Source organism: Periophthalmus magnuspinnatus, chromosome 19, assembly GCF_009829125.3.
Source record: "Periophthalmus magnuspinnatus isolate fPerMag1 chromosome 19, fPerMag1.2.pri, whole genome shotgun sequence".
Lineage (NCBI taxonomy): Eukaryota > Metazoa > Chordata > Actinopteri > Gobiiformes > Gobiidae > Periophthalmus > Periophthalmus magnuspinnatus.
Window position 1 is genome coordinate 19878445 of NC_047144.1, and position 15894 is coordinate 19894338.

The 15894-nt window shown below is 41.7% G+C and overlaps 1 protein-coding gene across 1 annotated transcript in view; it reads right to left on the reverse strand.

The window, feature by feature from the left end:
- The window catches only part of ankfn1 (ankyrin repeat and fibronectin type III domain containing 1), an 89010-nt gene that overhangs the window by 60036 nt on the left and 13080 nt on the right, over positions 1-15894 (reverse strand). Inside the window, exons 5-6 of the mRNA XM_033984280.2 lie at positions 13742-13956; positions 2305-2342 (exon numbers count right to left, since the gene is read on the reverse strand). Of these exons, the coding sequence (XP_033840171.2) occupies positions 2305-2342; positions 13742-13956 (253 nt within the window). The remainder of the gene's footprint in view (positions 1-2304; positions 2343-13741; positions 13957-15894) is intronic.

The window sequence follows — 15894 nt, forward strand, 5'->3', positions numbered from 1 at the left end:
TACAAAATGGATTTAAACAATGCATTTTCAGGAGCTTGTGATCAATATGAGCGGTGATTGTCTTGTTTAGGTGTTTGAGTTTCAACAAAAAGGTGAGAGTGACTAACTGAAAACTGTTGACTAATGCTAGCTAGCTTGTGACTAATGCTATTTGAGAGGGGCAGGTGAGCACAAATCTCACCTGTTGGAATTTCAGCTAAAAATCTGTTCTTTCTGGTCAGATTGTGTTAAAAGAAAGCACAGATTAAAGTTCAACTTGAGTAACAGAGCTTCAGACAGAGCAGTGCCTATAGTTAGCTTCACATTCCCAGAGAATGTTGATGACATCAGCTGAATAATACACATTCATGAATATTCCCCATGTAGAAGCCTTCAGTCATCATATTTCAACCTTTGTTTGATTGATAATGTATTTAAGATTGAGCGAACGGGAAAAAAATCTATCATGATTGTTTTCTTCATATTGATTGATCTCGAAATTCTATTCAGTTTTATTTAGTCTTTTCACAAACAAAGTCTTGCGTCAGCTCCAAATCACGAGCTTTTACTGCCAGAGGATTGACTGTGGACCTCTCCAGTAAAAACACCCAACCACATCATTGACCATTAGACAGGACTGAATCTCAATATTTTGATTACGTGCCCAGTGATTAGGTTTATGACGTCACAATGTACAATAGAAATACTTGATACTTGATATTTTGTAGCTGATGTCATCAACATTCACGAGGGATGTGATGCTAACCTGAGGCACTGATCTGTCTGAAGCTCTGTTACTCAAGTTAGACTTTAATTTGAGCTTTGTTTTAACACAATCTGCCCATAAAGAACTGACTTACCCATAACTACAACTAATAACTACAACTAGCCGATTTGGGCTGTTAAACAAGTTCCTCTCAAATAACATTAGTCACAAGCTAGCTAGCATTAGCCAACAGTTAGTCAATCTCACCTTTTTGTTGAAAATCAAACTCCAAACAGGACCATGAACGCTCGTACTGATCAAAGACTCCTGAAAATGTGCTGTTTAAATCCATTTTGTATTTTTGTCTTGAGGTTTCAGACAATCTTAAAACAGTTGTTTGCCAATGTGTGCATTGTGTCACCACAGTGACTGCTGAACATTCCATCATAGACATACATGCAGAACTCTGAAAATCACGTAATTGAAAAACTACTTGTATTTTTTTGATAGCGGTATCTGTCCAATATCGAAAAAATCCTCAAAATTTTATGTCAATTTGTGAACCATGCCATAGATAAAAAATGAAATCTTGATATTGGTAAATAGCGGTTATCAGCAACAATAGTTACACAAATATAAAAAAATCCATATTGGACCTTCCCTAGTTTGAAGATCACATTTTAAACCCGTCCTGGAAGATTCAAATCTGAGAGAGGCTGAAATCAGAACTTTAAAATAATCCAAGAATCCCATGCATTTCAGAACATGTTTGTAGAGGTCTACACTACAGGGTTAGCAGCTTTTATAGAGAATGAGACCTCATGGAAACCACAGGGCATCTTATCAGAAGAAACCAGAGGTTTAAGCGGCACATCCAAAAACATGGATTTAGTCATGGTTTAATCCTGGTTCATCCTGATTTTAACCAAGTTTAGTTCTGTTTAAATCCTGGTTAAGTCCAGTTTGAGCCACAGTTTACACCCAGTTTAGCCCTATTTTACTTCTGGTTTGTACCAAGTTTAGTCAATTTTAAGTCCTACTTTAGTTCTGTTTAAGTCATGGTCTAATCTTGGTTTTAGCCTGGTTTTAGTCCTGGTTTACTCCTGGTTTATACCTGTTTGAGTCCTGGTTCAGTGCAGGTTCGAGGACACATTTAAAGACTAGATGAGTTTAAATGCAGTATTCATGGTTTTAAAAAGTCCCGGTTTAGTCCAGTTTAAGAGCTGGCTTAGTCCTGCTTTAGGTTAGGAGGTTAAGTCCAGTTGAAGTCCAGTTTAAGTCCTGGTTCAGTTCTGGTTTAGTCTAGGGGGCACATTTGAAGACTGGAGGAGTTCAAATGCATTATTCCTGGTTTTAGCCAGGTTTAGTCCTGTTTAAGTCCTGGCTGAGTCTGGGTGCAGCTTCGAGGGCACGTTTGAAGACTAGAGGAGTTTAAATGCATAATTCATGAGCGTGTTTATAGAGGTGAATTGCCTCATAGATCTCAGTGTCCCCCATGTGGCCAGGCTTAAACAGCGCAGCGTTTTCTCAGTGATGTACGAGCCCGGGCACGACTTGGGACGACTCATGTTTTATTCACACGATTATTTCACATTTGGAGGAAATAAAATTAAACTCACTTTTTCCTGCAGTCCAAGCGTCCAGCGGCGCCCCCAGCCTGTGGAGAAGAAAAACACTGTCACAATAATATAGTTTAAGGGAAGAAAAATGGGGATGGTTTGTGTGGGAGAATGGAGTCCATAGTTCTAGAGGAAGGCCAAAGAAAAGCTTTGGTGAAGATAAAGATTTGGAAAAGCAAAAAAGATAAATTGACTATCTTCAGGCTAAAGTCATTTCTGCACATTTGAGGATTTTATTTGTTTGCTTTATGTTAGTAATAGAGAAGATTTAATTCACAAATGTTGGCAATATTTGAATTTGCTGATTCACAAAGAATCCAGAAGCCCGGACCACAGAGAATGACAAACTTACGTCCTAACCTGGGACAAGCCAGCCACAGCCGTTAATTTGTATCACATGTCTCTCAAATGCAGAAGACATCTCCTCTTCAAAACTTTGTATCATTCGGAACAAAATACAAAACTTCTTTTACCGGAGACTAATAGTTTGGAGTTTGGAGCTTTCATTGTTGATTCTACAGAAATCTGCTGTTTCTCAGACCTCTGTTTTTTATTCATTTATTGTACGTAAGCTGCCATGTTTGTTTTGATACGAACAGAGCATACATCTCTGATTGGTTAATGCACCTGTTAGTCAAGCCCTTTAGAATCGGGGGGATAGGATAGGGGTTCTGGTTCCTTGTCTTTGTAAACTTTTGTCAAAGTGTGCGGTTCTGGCTGCACAGGGACGGAGTTTGTACTTTCAGGCAGTTTTTGAAAATGTGTTTTTTTCTCTCTCTCTGACAGATCTCTGTGGTAAATGTGCATCACAGTTTTACATCAATCAAGTGCCAGTTTGAGAAGAAAATACAAGAAAAATTATGAAAAATGCAGGAGAATAGGGATGAATCTGTCTCTCATCAATGCACAAAATTCAGGTACAATTTACGCACAAGAGCACTTTTTTCTGACAGTTTAAAGATACATTTAAGAAAGTGTTGTGTTTTTGTGTTTTGTTTTTTAATAAAATCTTAACTATTGTGTAAATTAGATAAACTTTGGCCATTGTTTACAGTATGTTTGCTAGGTATGAGCAAGTAAAATTAAACTATCGTCTGTGAGGCGTAAGTGGTGTTTGTTTTTAGTTCATGGTGGTGAATAGTGGCTCACGTATGTCTGTGGATCCAAAGATCGACAAGACTCCGGTTATACTGGCTTCTGCGGATGTGACGCTTATTTTGATGGACAAAAATAATAAAATATATTTTTATTTTAGTATTTCAAGATCACAATAACCTTCCGATTCAAAATACAATTAAAAAAAAGACGCAACACAAATAAAATACATGTCAATGACATTTATAATTTATTTTTCCCAAGCCACACAGAGTCGCAGTATAAGGATAAACGAGCCGCATGCGGCTCCATAGCTGCGGGTTGCCGACCACTGATTTAGACAATAGAATGTGATTTTTAGTATCAAATGGTGGTATTTTCTTATATATTGCCATGTAGCCATATGTTTGTGTAATCCCTCAGTCATCCAGGTAGGTTCCATAGTGGTCCACGGGCATATTTACACTTGTTCTGATACAGATCAAGTTCATTCAGTAAAGTTATTCAGAAAAACATTCATTTCTGTCCTGTAAATGTCTTTTAGTATCGATACCTGCTCGATACCTTAGTATCTAGTTTCGATACTAGTTTTAGTATTTAAACTAGATGCAGCATTACTAAAGGTACTTGCTTGTCTTACATCTAAATAACCCTGTAAACTGCAGTCTGCTCTTTCCTTTTTCTCTTCTCTGGTGTTTTTATTTCCAAATGGTTTTCCTCCAGCTGTTTTATAGCTGCTCGTGTCCGCTGGGAGCTCTCCCTGGTTCAGCCTTGCGCTTGTACACGCAGTAATTTCCTCACGGCGCTTTCCGTGGCAATCCGGCATGTTTGTTGCCGCGGTGACAGGCATATTTCCACCCCGCAGCGCTGCACCCTGCCATCAACAGGCAAACGAATCAAACCAACCCTCTCGGCTACAGGCCTCTCCACTGTGGACCACCACAGGAGACTGGTACAGGCATAATGAGCTCAAATTATACACTTATGAAACAGGAAAGAGGAGAGGAGAGACTGGGGAAGACTGGTTTAGACCTGGATTAGACCTGGGTTAAGGCTGGCTTAGACATGGTTTAAGACTCATTCAGATCTGGGTTTAGATCAGGGTTTAGATCAGGGTTTAGATCAGGGTTTAGATCAGGGTTTAGATCAGGGTTTAGATCAGGGTTTAGATCAGGGTTTAGATCAGGGTTTAGATCAGGGTTTAGATCAGGGTTTAGATCAGGGTTTAGACCTGAGGTTAAACTGGGTTAGACCTGGTTTAAAGCAGACATATTACAACTCCAATTCCAATGAAGTTGGGACAGTGTGTAAAACTTAAAAAATACAGAATACGAGTTCACAAATGCTTATTGATTGTTGTTAAAAGGAAAGGTGATGTAACACCGTGGTAAACATGCCCCTGTCCCAGCTTTATTGGAATGTGTTGCACGCATCAAATTGAAAATAAGTGAATATTTGCATAAAAACACTAAAGTTTATCTGTTTGAACAAATAAATATCATGTCTTTGTAGTTTATTGAGTTCAATATAGGTTGAAAAGGATTTGCAAATCATTGTATTATGTATTTTTATTATTTTTTTTTTTTTTTACACAGCGTCTCAACTTCTTTGGAATTGGGGTTGTATGCAAAAATGACTTTTCAGAGCTTTTAACCACGTTATACATGTTTCCCCTTCCCATTACCCCTCTCAAAGTTGTAATTGGAGTGATGTGCATGTTTAAGCAATCGTTGATCCACAACTGGCATACCTGCATGTGACTACTTACTTCCTTCTCCCTTTTTATTTTCTTCATCGATGATGCGTGTAGGATTCCACAGTGTCGCATAGTCATTTTGGCACAAATAAAAAAATCTGCTACTCACTAGTGTAATGTGCAGCTATCTATAGGAGGGGCCCACAACTTCACAGGTCTTTGTTGTGATGACATTTGTAGCGACGTCAGCTCTCACTGGGCACCACAGTGTTCTAATACGGAAGGCAATGGACTTGTTTCTTTTTTAAGTTGTTTTAGATGAATATTGCGATTTAAAATGTGCAAATTATAACATAATGCTCCACAGGTGTTGCAGATTATAACTATAGAGCAGACACAAGAACAATAGGTCTTCTTTAAGACTAGTTTAGCCTTAGGACTGGTTTAGACCTGGTAAATCCCTGGTTTAGTCCTGGTTTAATTTTGCCGTAGGTCTTAGGTATTGTTGGGTGTAGTTTAGGCATGGTTTTGTCCACAGTTATAGACTGGTTTAAATCGGGACTAAACCAGGCCCGCCCGTGGGCTAAACCAATGCTGTACTGGGAGCAAATAAATAGAGCTGTTTTTCAAATCCAAGTGTTATTGTACCACAGGTTTCAGAATGATGAAAAATTGGGGCCGTTTCCATAACAATTAACAACAGGAATGAAAATATTTTGAATGGTGAAAAATACTGAAAATGTCACGTATAGCAGGAAGCTGAAACGCACGAATATCAGTTTATAACAGGATACTTACCAAAGTGCTGAACATATTGGTGATATAAAACAAAGATGAGACTGAAAACTCACCGGTGGGGGTACGTTTCTGCTGTGGTTTTTCAAATCTATGATGACTGTTTATTTTGTTTACTTCACTTTAAGTTTATTGTTCAACATAGTGGAAATGTCTTTAGTGCAGTCACATGAACACATCATTCCAGCACAGCTCAAGAGTTAGTAAATTGTTTAACATGTGTGCTGTTCATACACAGATATTTCATGAGTGCTTAACCTTTGTGCACATTCGTTGTTGCTAAAGTCATTCTGCCCCGATGGCCTTAGCTTAAACTCATCATTCAGAAGATGATGGACTTAACTATGAATAGTGACTGACATACTTTTTGGTTTTGTTCTTCAGTCTTCAGTTATGTCAGTTATATACAATAAGTTTGATATAATGAATTAGGTTATGTCTCCATTGTGGATTTATAAAAGCTACATTTTGTTTTTTTGTTTTTTTTTTTGTTAATGAATTAATGCATGTTAATCAATAGAGATGAGCAGCCATTTTAGTCACTCAAGAAGAAACCCACTGAACAAGGCAATGACTGCACCAGGTCTGAACCAGGACTATATTAGGACTCGACCAGAACTATATTAGGACTCGGCCAGGACTCGGCCAGGACTCGGCCAGGACTAGACCAAGACTAGACCAAGACTAGACCAAGACTAGACCAAGACTAGACCAAGTCTGAACCAGGACTAAGCCAGGTCTGGCGCAGAAGTAGACCAGGACTGAATGAGGACTGGACCAGGACTGAACCAGGAATAGACCAGGACTAGGCTAGGACACAACCAGGTCTGATGCAGGTCTGAATCAGGAATGACCAAACACTAAACCAGGACTAAAGCTGGACTGAACCAAGACTGAATAAGGACTGAACCAGGGTTAGAACTTAACTATGACAGAAGGAGGGACTATAGCAAAAAATCTGAACTACAACATATAGTCTAGTCCTGAACAATGATCAGTCCAGAACTGAGCAGACTGAGTGATAATAAATGAATATATTACAAACCAGGACTAAACCAGTACTGAACCAGGTCTAGTGGTGTTCTAGTCCCAGATCTAAACCCGGCTAGATCAGGTGTAGTCTGTGGCCAGTCTGCTGCTGTTGAATGATGTGTGATAATTGAAGCGTGTTTTAGTCTGACCTTGGATCTAGTCTCCTTTGTAAAAGCCTGACAGACCAGACTCAGGGCACCACTCGACCTTTAAATATCAGCTCCTCCTCAGAACATGGAGGATACAGAGCTTCAGAGAGAACCAAGTCTGGACCACAAGATGGAGGTTCAACAACAGGCCACGTAACAGAAAGGGCAATGCAACAGAATAGGGTACACAAGCAGAATTCTACATAACTTTTACAGCAGCAGTAACCAAAATATATTCAGTCTAAGGTTGTCAAAAGTATCAAAAATCAGATACTAACTGACACTAAAACTAGTATTGAAACTAGATATTCATTTGAGCTAAACAAGTCCCATTCACAGGACAGAAATGAACCTTTCCTGAACAGCTTTAGAATGACCTTGAGCTGTATCAGAACAAGTATAAGACACATAGACTAGTATACGCTCATGTACTACACAGGGATTACACAGATATAAGGCCACATAGTAAAATAAAAGAAAGAACTACCATTTAATGTGCATTTAATGTTTAAAATCACATTTTATTGTCTAAAGAAAGAGTGTTTTTATTATCATCGTGGTATGGGAATCGGTTTTGAGTATCCAGTCTCTTCCTTAATATCAAAATGAAAGTTTGAAATGTTATTATCGGGACAACACTACTTCAATCATCTCTACTATCACCAAGAAATTATAATGACTATTTGTCCTACACAAATGTTGGTATCACATGGTGTTGTGTCCTTGTGCAAACACTATGTTCTTTACCTACTAAAGACACATCATGATACAGTGGTCATAAACACAGTTCAGTTGTGTTTATTAGTTTAGAACCAGGACTAAACCAGGACTGAACCTGGCCTAAAGTGGCCTAAACCAAGACTGAAACATGACTAAAAAAGGACCAGACCTGGACTAAACCTGGATAAAAAAAAAACAACAACAAAGGACTAAGCCAGCGATTAAAAGAAGATAGAACTAGAAATGCCCAAGGAGTGAATCAGGACCAAAACAGGTCTGAACAGAGGCTGAGCAAAGTATAGACCAAGACTGAACCAAGACTAAAGCAGGAACCAGGACTGAGACAAGTCTGACCCCTCACTCAGACTGCACCCGGTCCATCTGCAACTCCTGTGTCGGACCGGTTTAGTTGCGGTGTGGCACTCAAAAGAACTGGAGGCTCTGCTATGTTGTTGTGGTCACTGCCGTGCCGTCTGAGCTCCTCTCATATTTTGTACTATACAGAATACTTGTGACCACTGGACTGTAGCTGCACCGTGAGCAGTTTGAGCCTGAGGTGAAAGGACCAATCCAGGGATAAACTGGTCAGTATCAGTACTTTATATTTTCCTCTAAACTGACTGCTGTCTGTTCATGTTGATGTCTGTATGTGTGCATACTCGTGTGTGTGTGTGTATTCATTTGTGTGTGCATACTCGTGTGTGTGTATTCATTTGTGTGTGCATACTCGTGTGTGTGTGTGTATTCATTTGTGTGTGCATACTCGTGTGTGTGTATTCATTTGTGTGTGCATACTCGTGTGTGTGTATTCATTTGTGTGTGCATACTCGTGTGTGTATTCATTTGTGTGTGCATGCTCGTGTGTGTATTCATTTGTGTGTGCATGCGTGTGTATGTATACTTGTGTGTATTCATTTGTGTGTGCAAACGTGTGTGTGCATACGTGTGTATGTATACTCGTGTGTGTATTCATTTGTGTGTGCATGCATGTGTATGTATACTTGTGTGTGTGTGTATTCATTTGTGTGTGCATACGTGTGTATGTATACTCGTGTGTGTGTGTATTAATTTGTGTGTGCATACGTTTGAATGTATACTCGTGTGTGTATTCATTTGTGTGTGCATGCGTGTGTATGTATTCATTTGTGTGTGCATACGTGTGTATGTATACTCGTGTGTGTGTATTCATTTGTGTGTGCATACATGTGTGTGTATATTCGTATAGGCGTATATCTGTGTGTATGCATATTCATGTTTTACGTGTGCATGTATATATTCGTGTGGTGTGTATGGTGTGTGCGTGTATGTGTGGTGTGTATGTATTTATGTGTGTGTATGGGTGTGCATTCGTGCATGCGTGTGTGTGTGCTTATATGAGTGATGGTCCATTTGTTCTGACATAGCCCCCGCCTCCAAAACACTCCAAACGAGAGCTGCCATTATTCAAATATCACCTTTACCACAGAGCAACAATGAGTCAGGACTGAACCAGGACTAGACCAAGACTAGACCAGGACTAGACCAAGACTAGACCAGGACTAGACCAGGACTAGATAAAGACTAGACCAGGGCAACACCAGGACTAGACAGGGACTGAACCGCGACTAAAGCATGACTAGACCAGGACTAAACCAGGATTAGACCAGAGCAACACCAGGACTGAACAAGGACTGAATCAGGTCTGAATCACGACTGAACCAGAACTAGACCAGGACTAGACCAGGACTACATCAGGACTGGGCCAAGACTAGACCTAGCCTAGATCAGGACTCGACCAGGACCGAACCAGGGGCAGGCCAGTATTGCTCCGGGACTAAACCAGGACTAAACAAGTTTTCAAACAGGACTCAGCCAGAACCAAAAGCCTGGCCCAGGTTTGAACCGAAAGCAGGTCTACAAAATGTCTAAGATACAATCTAAAAGGATTTAACCAGGATGAAAATCCCTTTTGCAGAACAGAAATCTGATGCTTTTTAAAAATAAGATCAAGGTTCAAATAAACTGTTACATAAACCGATCATTAGTAGAAAGTCTTTTATTTAATTCAAGGAAGTTTTTTAGTTACTCTGATAGTGAAAATATATTTTTGGCACTGACTTCAGTTTTGAATCTGACCTTTGAACGGTAAAGGTCAACCGCATAACACAGCTTTTATATCTAGAAAGAAAAGGAATAATCACAAACTTGTGATTATTCGAGAGACATGAGTAAAAACAGCTTGTTGCACTTTCAGGTATCTCAGTCCAGTCTGACGGCACAGGGTCATTTGTGTCTGTATCAATAAAACATGGTTCATACATTATTCAAACTCCAAAACAGAATCTGCACCTGTCGCCAATTATGCACTCACCTCAAACACACTGGCCAAAACAATACAAGATACCTTTGTCCTTTTTTATTTAAGATCAAGACTGAACAAGAAAAATATTCAAACACTAAACCAGGGCTAAAGGAGGGTGGTTATGGCTTGTTGCAGATTAGTCCTCGTTTAGATTTCATTTAGGTCCTGGTTTAGTCCTGGTTTAGTCCTAATTCAGTCCTGGTTCAGACCTGGTTTAGACCTAGTTTAGTTCAGGTTTAGTCCTGGTTTATTCCTGGTTTATTCCTGGTTTAGTCCTGGTTTAGTCCTGATTTAGTCCTGGTTCAGTTCTGGTTCCGTCCTGGTTCCGTCCGGGTTCAGTCCGGGTTCAGTCCTGGTTCCGTCCTGGTTCCGTCCTGGTTCCGTCCTGATACTTTCCCAGTTCAGTCCTGCTTTAGTCCTCTTTTGAGTGAGTAGAAACTTGAGCAGACCAAGTTGCCCTGTGCACTGACCAGCTGCTGTGTCAGTGAATGAGCTCAGATGAATTACCCACAATGTACTGGACTTGGATTACTCACGATGCACTGGGGTCTGTTCTTGTCTGAACTAAAGTCTAAATTATTCAAATGAGTCTCACCTGGAGCCAAGACAAAACCGTCTCTGCACAATGCAAAATATCTAATACATTACAAGATCAGAGCATTAAAGGAACTACATGTATCCAGCACTCTCAGTTTTAAAAAGGAACCAAAATCACAACCTGCAGATGGAGGACATACACATTTTTCTCATTCTCAGTGTATGGACAAGCCTCATGTGAAAGCTCAGAACCTCCAGGATTCACTCACTGAGCTGCAGAGGCTTCACTAGCACTGCTTAATGATTGGCTGCAGGTGCTGGGGTTTAGGTAGTGACGATTCAGAGAGAGTCCTTTTTAGGTTTAAACCAACTGGATACCAGCATTGAAACTGCAAACCCAAATGAGAGACTCCTGTGTGGGTCATTCTGCTTTCTGATTGGATTTAGCTCTAACAAAGGAAAGAGCACACACCATTCAAACCACACTAAAAATAATGATTCATATTGTCCTTCTCACAGTTGGACAAAAGGTAATTACTCATTCTCCATATTCAGTATGACATGAAAAAGTGAAAGTGAAAAGTGAAAAACAATTATGCTTAGACTAAACCAGGATTAAAACAGGACTGTACCATGTCTAAACCAGAATTCAACCAGGAATGACCCAGGACTAGACCAGGACTAAAACAAGGACTAACCCAAAACTTAACCAGGACTAAACCCAGTCTGAATCAGTTTTAAAATCTAGACTGTGGCTGTATGAGACTGTGCTGCAGTTTTGTGACCTGTGGATTTTGTTGAGGACATTTAGAACATTTAGTGCCACACTACCAGAGACAAGAGATGCTCTGATTCGCTCTGACTCACTCACAGAGAGAGGAGAGAGGGAGAGAGGAGAGGAGAGAGAGAAGCAGCTCTGATTCACTCTGACTCACTCACAAAGAGAGGAGAGATGGAGAGAGCAGAAAGAGTGAGGATAGAGAGGGGTTGGAGGGAGAGGATAGAGGAGGGGGGGAAGGGAGAGGCGAGAGGAGGGAGAGAAGCACCGCTGATTCACTGACTCACTTATAAAGAGGAGAGGAAGAGAGGAGAGAGAGAAGGCTGGAGAGAAAGGAGAGGAAAGAGACCAGAGGAGGAGGGGAGAAAGAACAGAAAGAGGAGATCTGACCAAAGACAACTTACATAGTTGGAACTACAACAGGAGAACTGATTTGTACAGTTAAACAAGTCCCTCTACAAGACAGTCATAAGATAGCTCGCATTAGCCAACAGTTTTTCAGCTTCACCTTTTTGCTGAAAATCAAACACCTCAACAGGACCATGAATGCTCATATTGATCAGAGGCTCCTATTTGTAGTTTTCTAAGGCCATCTTAATCTCCCAAATGTCTAGATTATAAAGTGATATTTCTGTACTTGTGTCATTCATTTTATGCTCCATTCACATTTTGTGCTAGACTTAAACCTCAACCAAAACATTTACAGGCACATTTTAGTACACATTTTAGTCTGAACATTGTTGTCAAGATAATGCAAAAATATACTGATACTTATTTTTTAATGAATCATCGCCCACCCCTAGGTAACACATGTATTATGGACATAAGGCAGGCTGTTATGTATTGCCCTTTAACACAAAAATAGTCAAATATCTTCCTCCTCCGTCTGCTCTAAACCACATGCTTATACAGACAGAGGACTGGCAGTAGACATCGACATTAAAAAGACCCAAGTGGATCACTGAACATTTGAAATAATTTGATTTTAAACAAAAAGGTGACAGTGACTAAGTGGAAACTGTTGGCTAATGCTAGCTAGCTCGTAACTGTAATTTTATGAGACTTGTTTAACAGCCTGGTTTGGGAACCACAGGATTTCATCTCTGCTGTTTGCAGATGATGTTGTCCTGATGGCTTCTTCGAGCCAGGACCTGCAGCAGGCACTGGGGCGGTTTGCAGCCGAGTGTGAAGTGGCTGGGATGAGAATCAGCTCCTCCAAATCCGAGGCCATGGTTCTCGACCGGAAAAAGGTGGTTTGCTCTCTCCGGGTGGGTGGTGAGTCTCTGCCCCAAGTGGAGGAGTTCAAGTATCTCGGGGTCTTGTTCACGAGTGAGGGAAGGATGGAGCGGGAGATTGACAGGCGGATCGGTGCAGCGTCTGCAGTGATGTGGTCGCTGTATCGGTCCGTTGTGGTAAAGAAGGAGCTGAGCCGGAAGGCGAAGCTCTCGATTTACCGGTCAATCTACATTCCTACCCTCACCTATGGTCATGAGCTCTGGGTAATGACCGAAAGGACAAGATCGCGGATACAAGCGGCTGAAATGGGCTTCCTCCGCAGAGTGGCCGGGCGCACCCTTAGGGATAGGGTGAGGAGCTCGGTCACACGGGAGGAGCTCGGAGTAGAGCCGCTGCTCCTACACGTTGAGAGGAACCAGTTGAGGTGGCTCGGGCATCTGCTCAGGATGCCTCCTGGACGCCTCCCTAGGGAGGTGTTCTGGGCATGTCCCACCGGGAGGAGGCCCCGGGGAAGACCCAGGACACGCTGGAGGGACTATGTCTCCCGGCTGGCCTGGGAACGCCTTGGGGTCCCGCTGGAGGACGTGTCCGGGGTGAGGGAAGTCTGGGAGTCCCTGCTTAGACTGCTGCCCCCGCGACCCGGCTCCGGATAAGCGGAAGAAAATGGATGGATGGATGGATGTTTAACAGCACTAACTATCTCACCTGTTGTAGTTCCAACTAGGTCAGTTCTTTTCTGATCAAACTGTGTTAAAACAAAGTTCAAATTTAAGTCTAATAGTCTCAGACAGTGCAGTGCCTATAGTTAGCACCACATCCCCAGGGAATGTTGATGACATCAGCAGTAAAGTCTCAATTACTTACTAGACCCTAGAATACACTGTATGACAACAAAAATCTGTGTTTTAACTCTATTTGTGTTACCTGCCCCCCATCTATATTAAATATGATTGGCCTCTGTGTTATGATGTCATCTGAAACGCAGCAATACACTTAAATAATTTGAATATAAACTCCGTACTGTTTACTCCGAGTATAGTTATTTAAATCAGACTCACGTGATTATTGCGTAGTTTCCGCGTCCCTCGCTCCAGTCGACTCAGCAGCTTCAGTTTGGGAGTGCTCTGGAGAAACTGGTCATCCACAGAGAGAGTCTTCCTCAAAGTGACCCTGTCGCACCTGTCACCCACTGTCCCGCCCCCTCGCACACCTGCCGTTGCCAAGGGAGACGGGTCAGGTGACATAGGAGACAGGAAGTCACGTTGCACCGAACCTGAGACCGAAACACAAGATGAAACTTTAGACACAATACTCACAGCTGAGGCAGCCGACAGACCAAGACTTAGACCTGGTTCAGACCTGGTCTAGACCTGGTTAAGACCTGGTTTAAAAGCTCCTATCTTCTGCTAATCTGTCTTTCCTCTCTGTAACCCTGTTCTAATGTGATGAAATATCCCACAGCAGGCCTTTAATCCTGTTTTACACTACTCACAATAAGTTAGGGATATTGTGAGAGACTCGGTGCATGTCATACATACGGTGTTTGTTTCACTTCAGAGATTTTTGGGATAGGGAGGCAATTGTATTGGGGTGATCGACACACCTCATTTTGTGTTTTCCATGTAATGGTCTCACTGTGTACAATGTGCCTTACACATTGGGGCCAAAAAAAAAGACAACCCTTTTCAATGTGGCATCAATTTCAACATTCTGTGGGTACAAAATGCTGGTATAGTCAGTCATTCCAAGTTCATCATTCAAACACACACAACGTCACTTAACGGACAATGAGCACCACCTCGCCATAGCGCGCCTTCGGGTTGGTGGCAGGCAGTCAGATGTTGCTCATGAACTTGGTGTGTCTCATAGTGTCATCAGCAGATTTGCATCAAGACACAGAACTACTGGCAGAGTTTGTGAAAGACCCAGGAGTGGAGCCCCACGAGTGACAGACCGCAACGATGACCAGTACCTAAGGACCTAGGACATCATTATGCAACTGCCACACAGCTGCAAGCCCGTTTACAAGATGTGAGGGGTACAAGGGTTTCCAGACAAACCATTCTCAACCGACTCCACCGCTTTGGCTTGAATGCCAGACGACCGTTGCAGATGACTCCACTGACACCAAGACACCACCGCGAACGTTTGCAGTGGGCACAAGACCATGTGACCTGGACAATGCAGCAGAGGTCTAGGTCCTGTTCACTGATGAGTGTCGGGTCACCTTGCACAGAAATGATGGTCGTCAGCATTGCTGGAGAAGGCGAGGTGAGCGATACGCCGAGATTAACATGGTCCTCAGGGTTCACTTTGGTGGAGGAGGTGCAACAGTCTGGGCAGGCATCCAGTCAGCGCAAAACAGATTTGGTTATTGTAGATGGCTCAGTCACTGCACGTTCTTACCTCAGAGACATCATAGAACCCATCATCCCCCAATTCCGCCAGCACACCCCCAACTTTCTTTTCATGGATGATAATGCTCCACCACATCGTGCCAAAATTGTCACAGTTCGACTTCAGGAAGTCGGAGTGCCTCATATGGTATGACCAGCAATGTCCCTTGACCTGAACCCCATAGAGCACGTCTGGGACCAGCTGAAGCAGAGACTGGATGGTCGTACCCCACCCCCACGTGACCTGGCAGAACTGCGTGTGGCACTTGTGGAAGAGTGAAACGCATTGCCTCAGAACATCATCATGAGGCTAGTTAGGAGCATGAGATGTCGCTATCAAGCTGTCATTGCAGCAAATGGTGGAAACACTCGCTACTGACATTGTCAATTTTTGTTATTTGGGGCTATCCCTGTTATTGTCAAAATGTTTGTGGTAATAAATATTAAACTCATGAAAATGAAGTTTCCTCTCATTCATTATTAGTAATATCAAAGGGAACTTTTACTTATTTCATTAAAATTCAACCCAAATAGGAAAAGCACTCATGTAAATAACAATATCCCTAACTTATTGTGAGTAGTGTAATGTAGTGTCCAGAAACATTCCTGGAGTTTTGTTTCATTCACACATGTTTCAGTAATCATCTGTACATTTAGTCTGTGTGTCTCTACACAGCTCACAATGCTCAATTACACCTTATGATGTCATTCAGTGGTATTTGAGAAAGTAATCCTGAATATTTTCAGTTACTCGTCTTCACCAGACTTTATATATATACTATTATAGGTGCCATTCAGACTTGGACACATTTCAG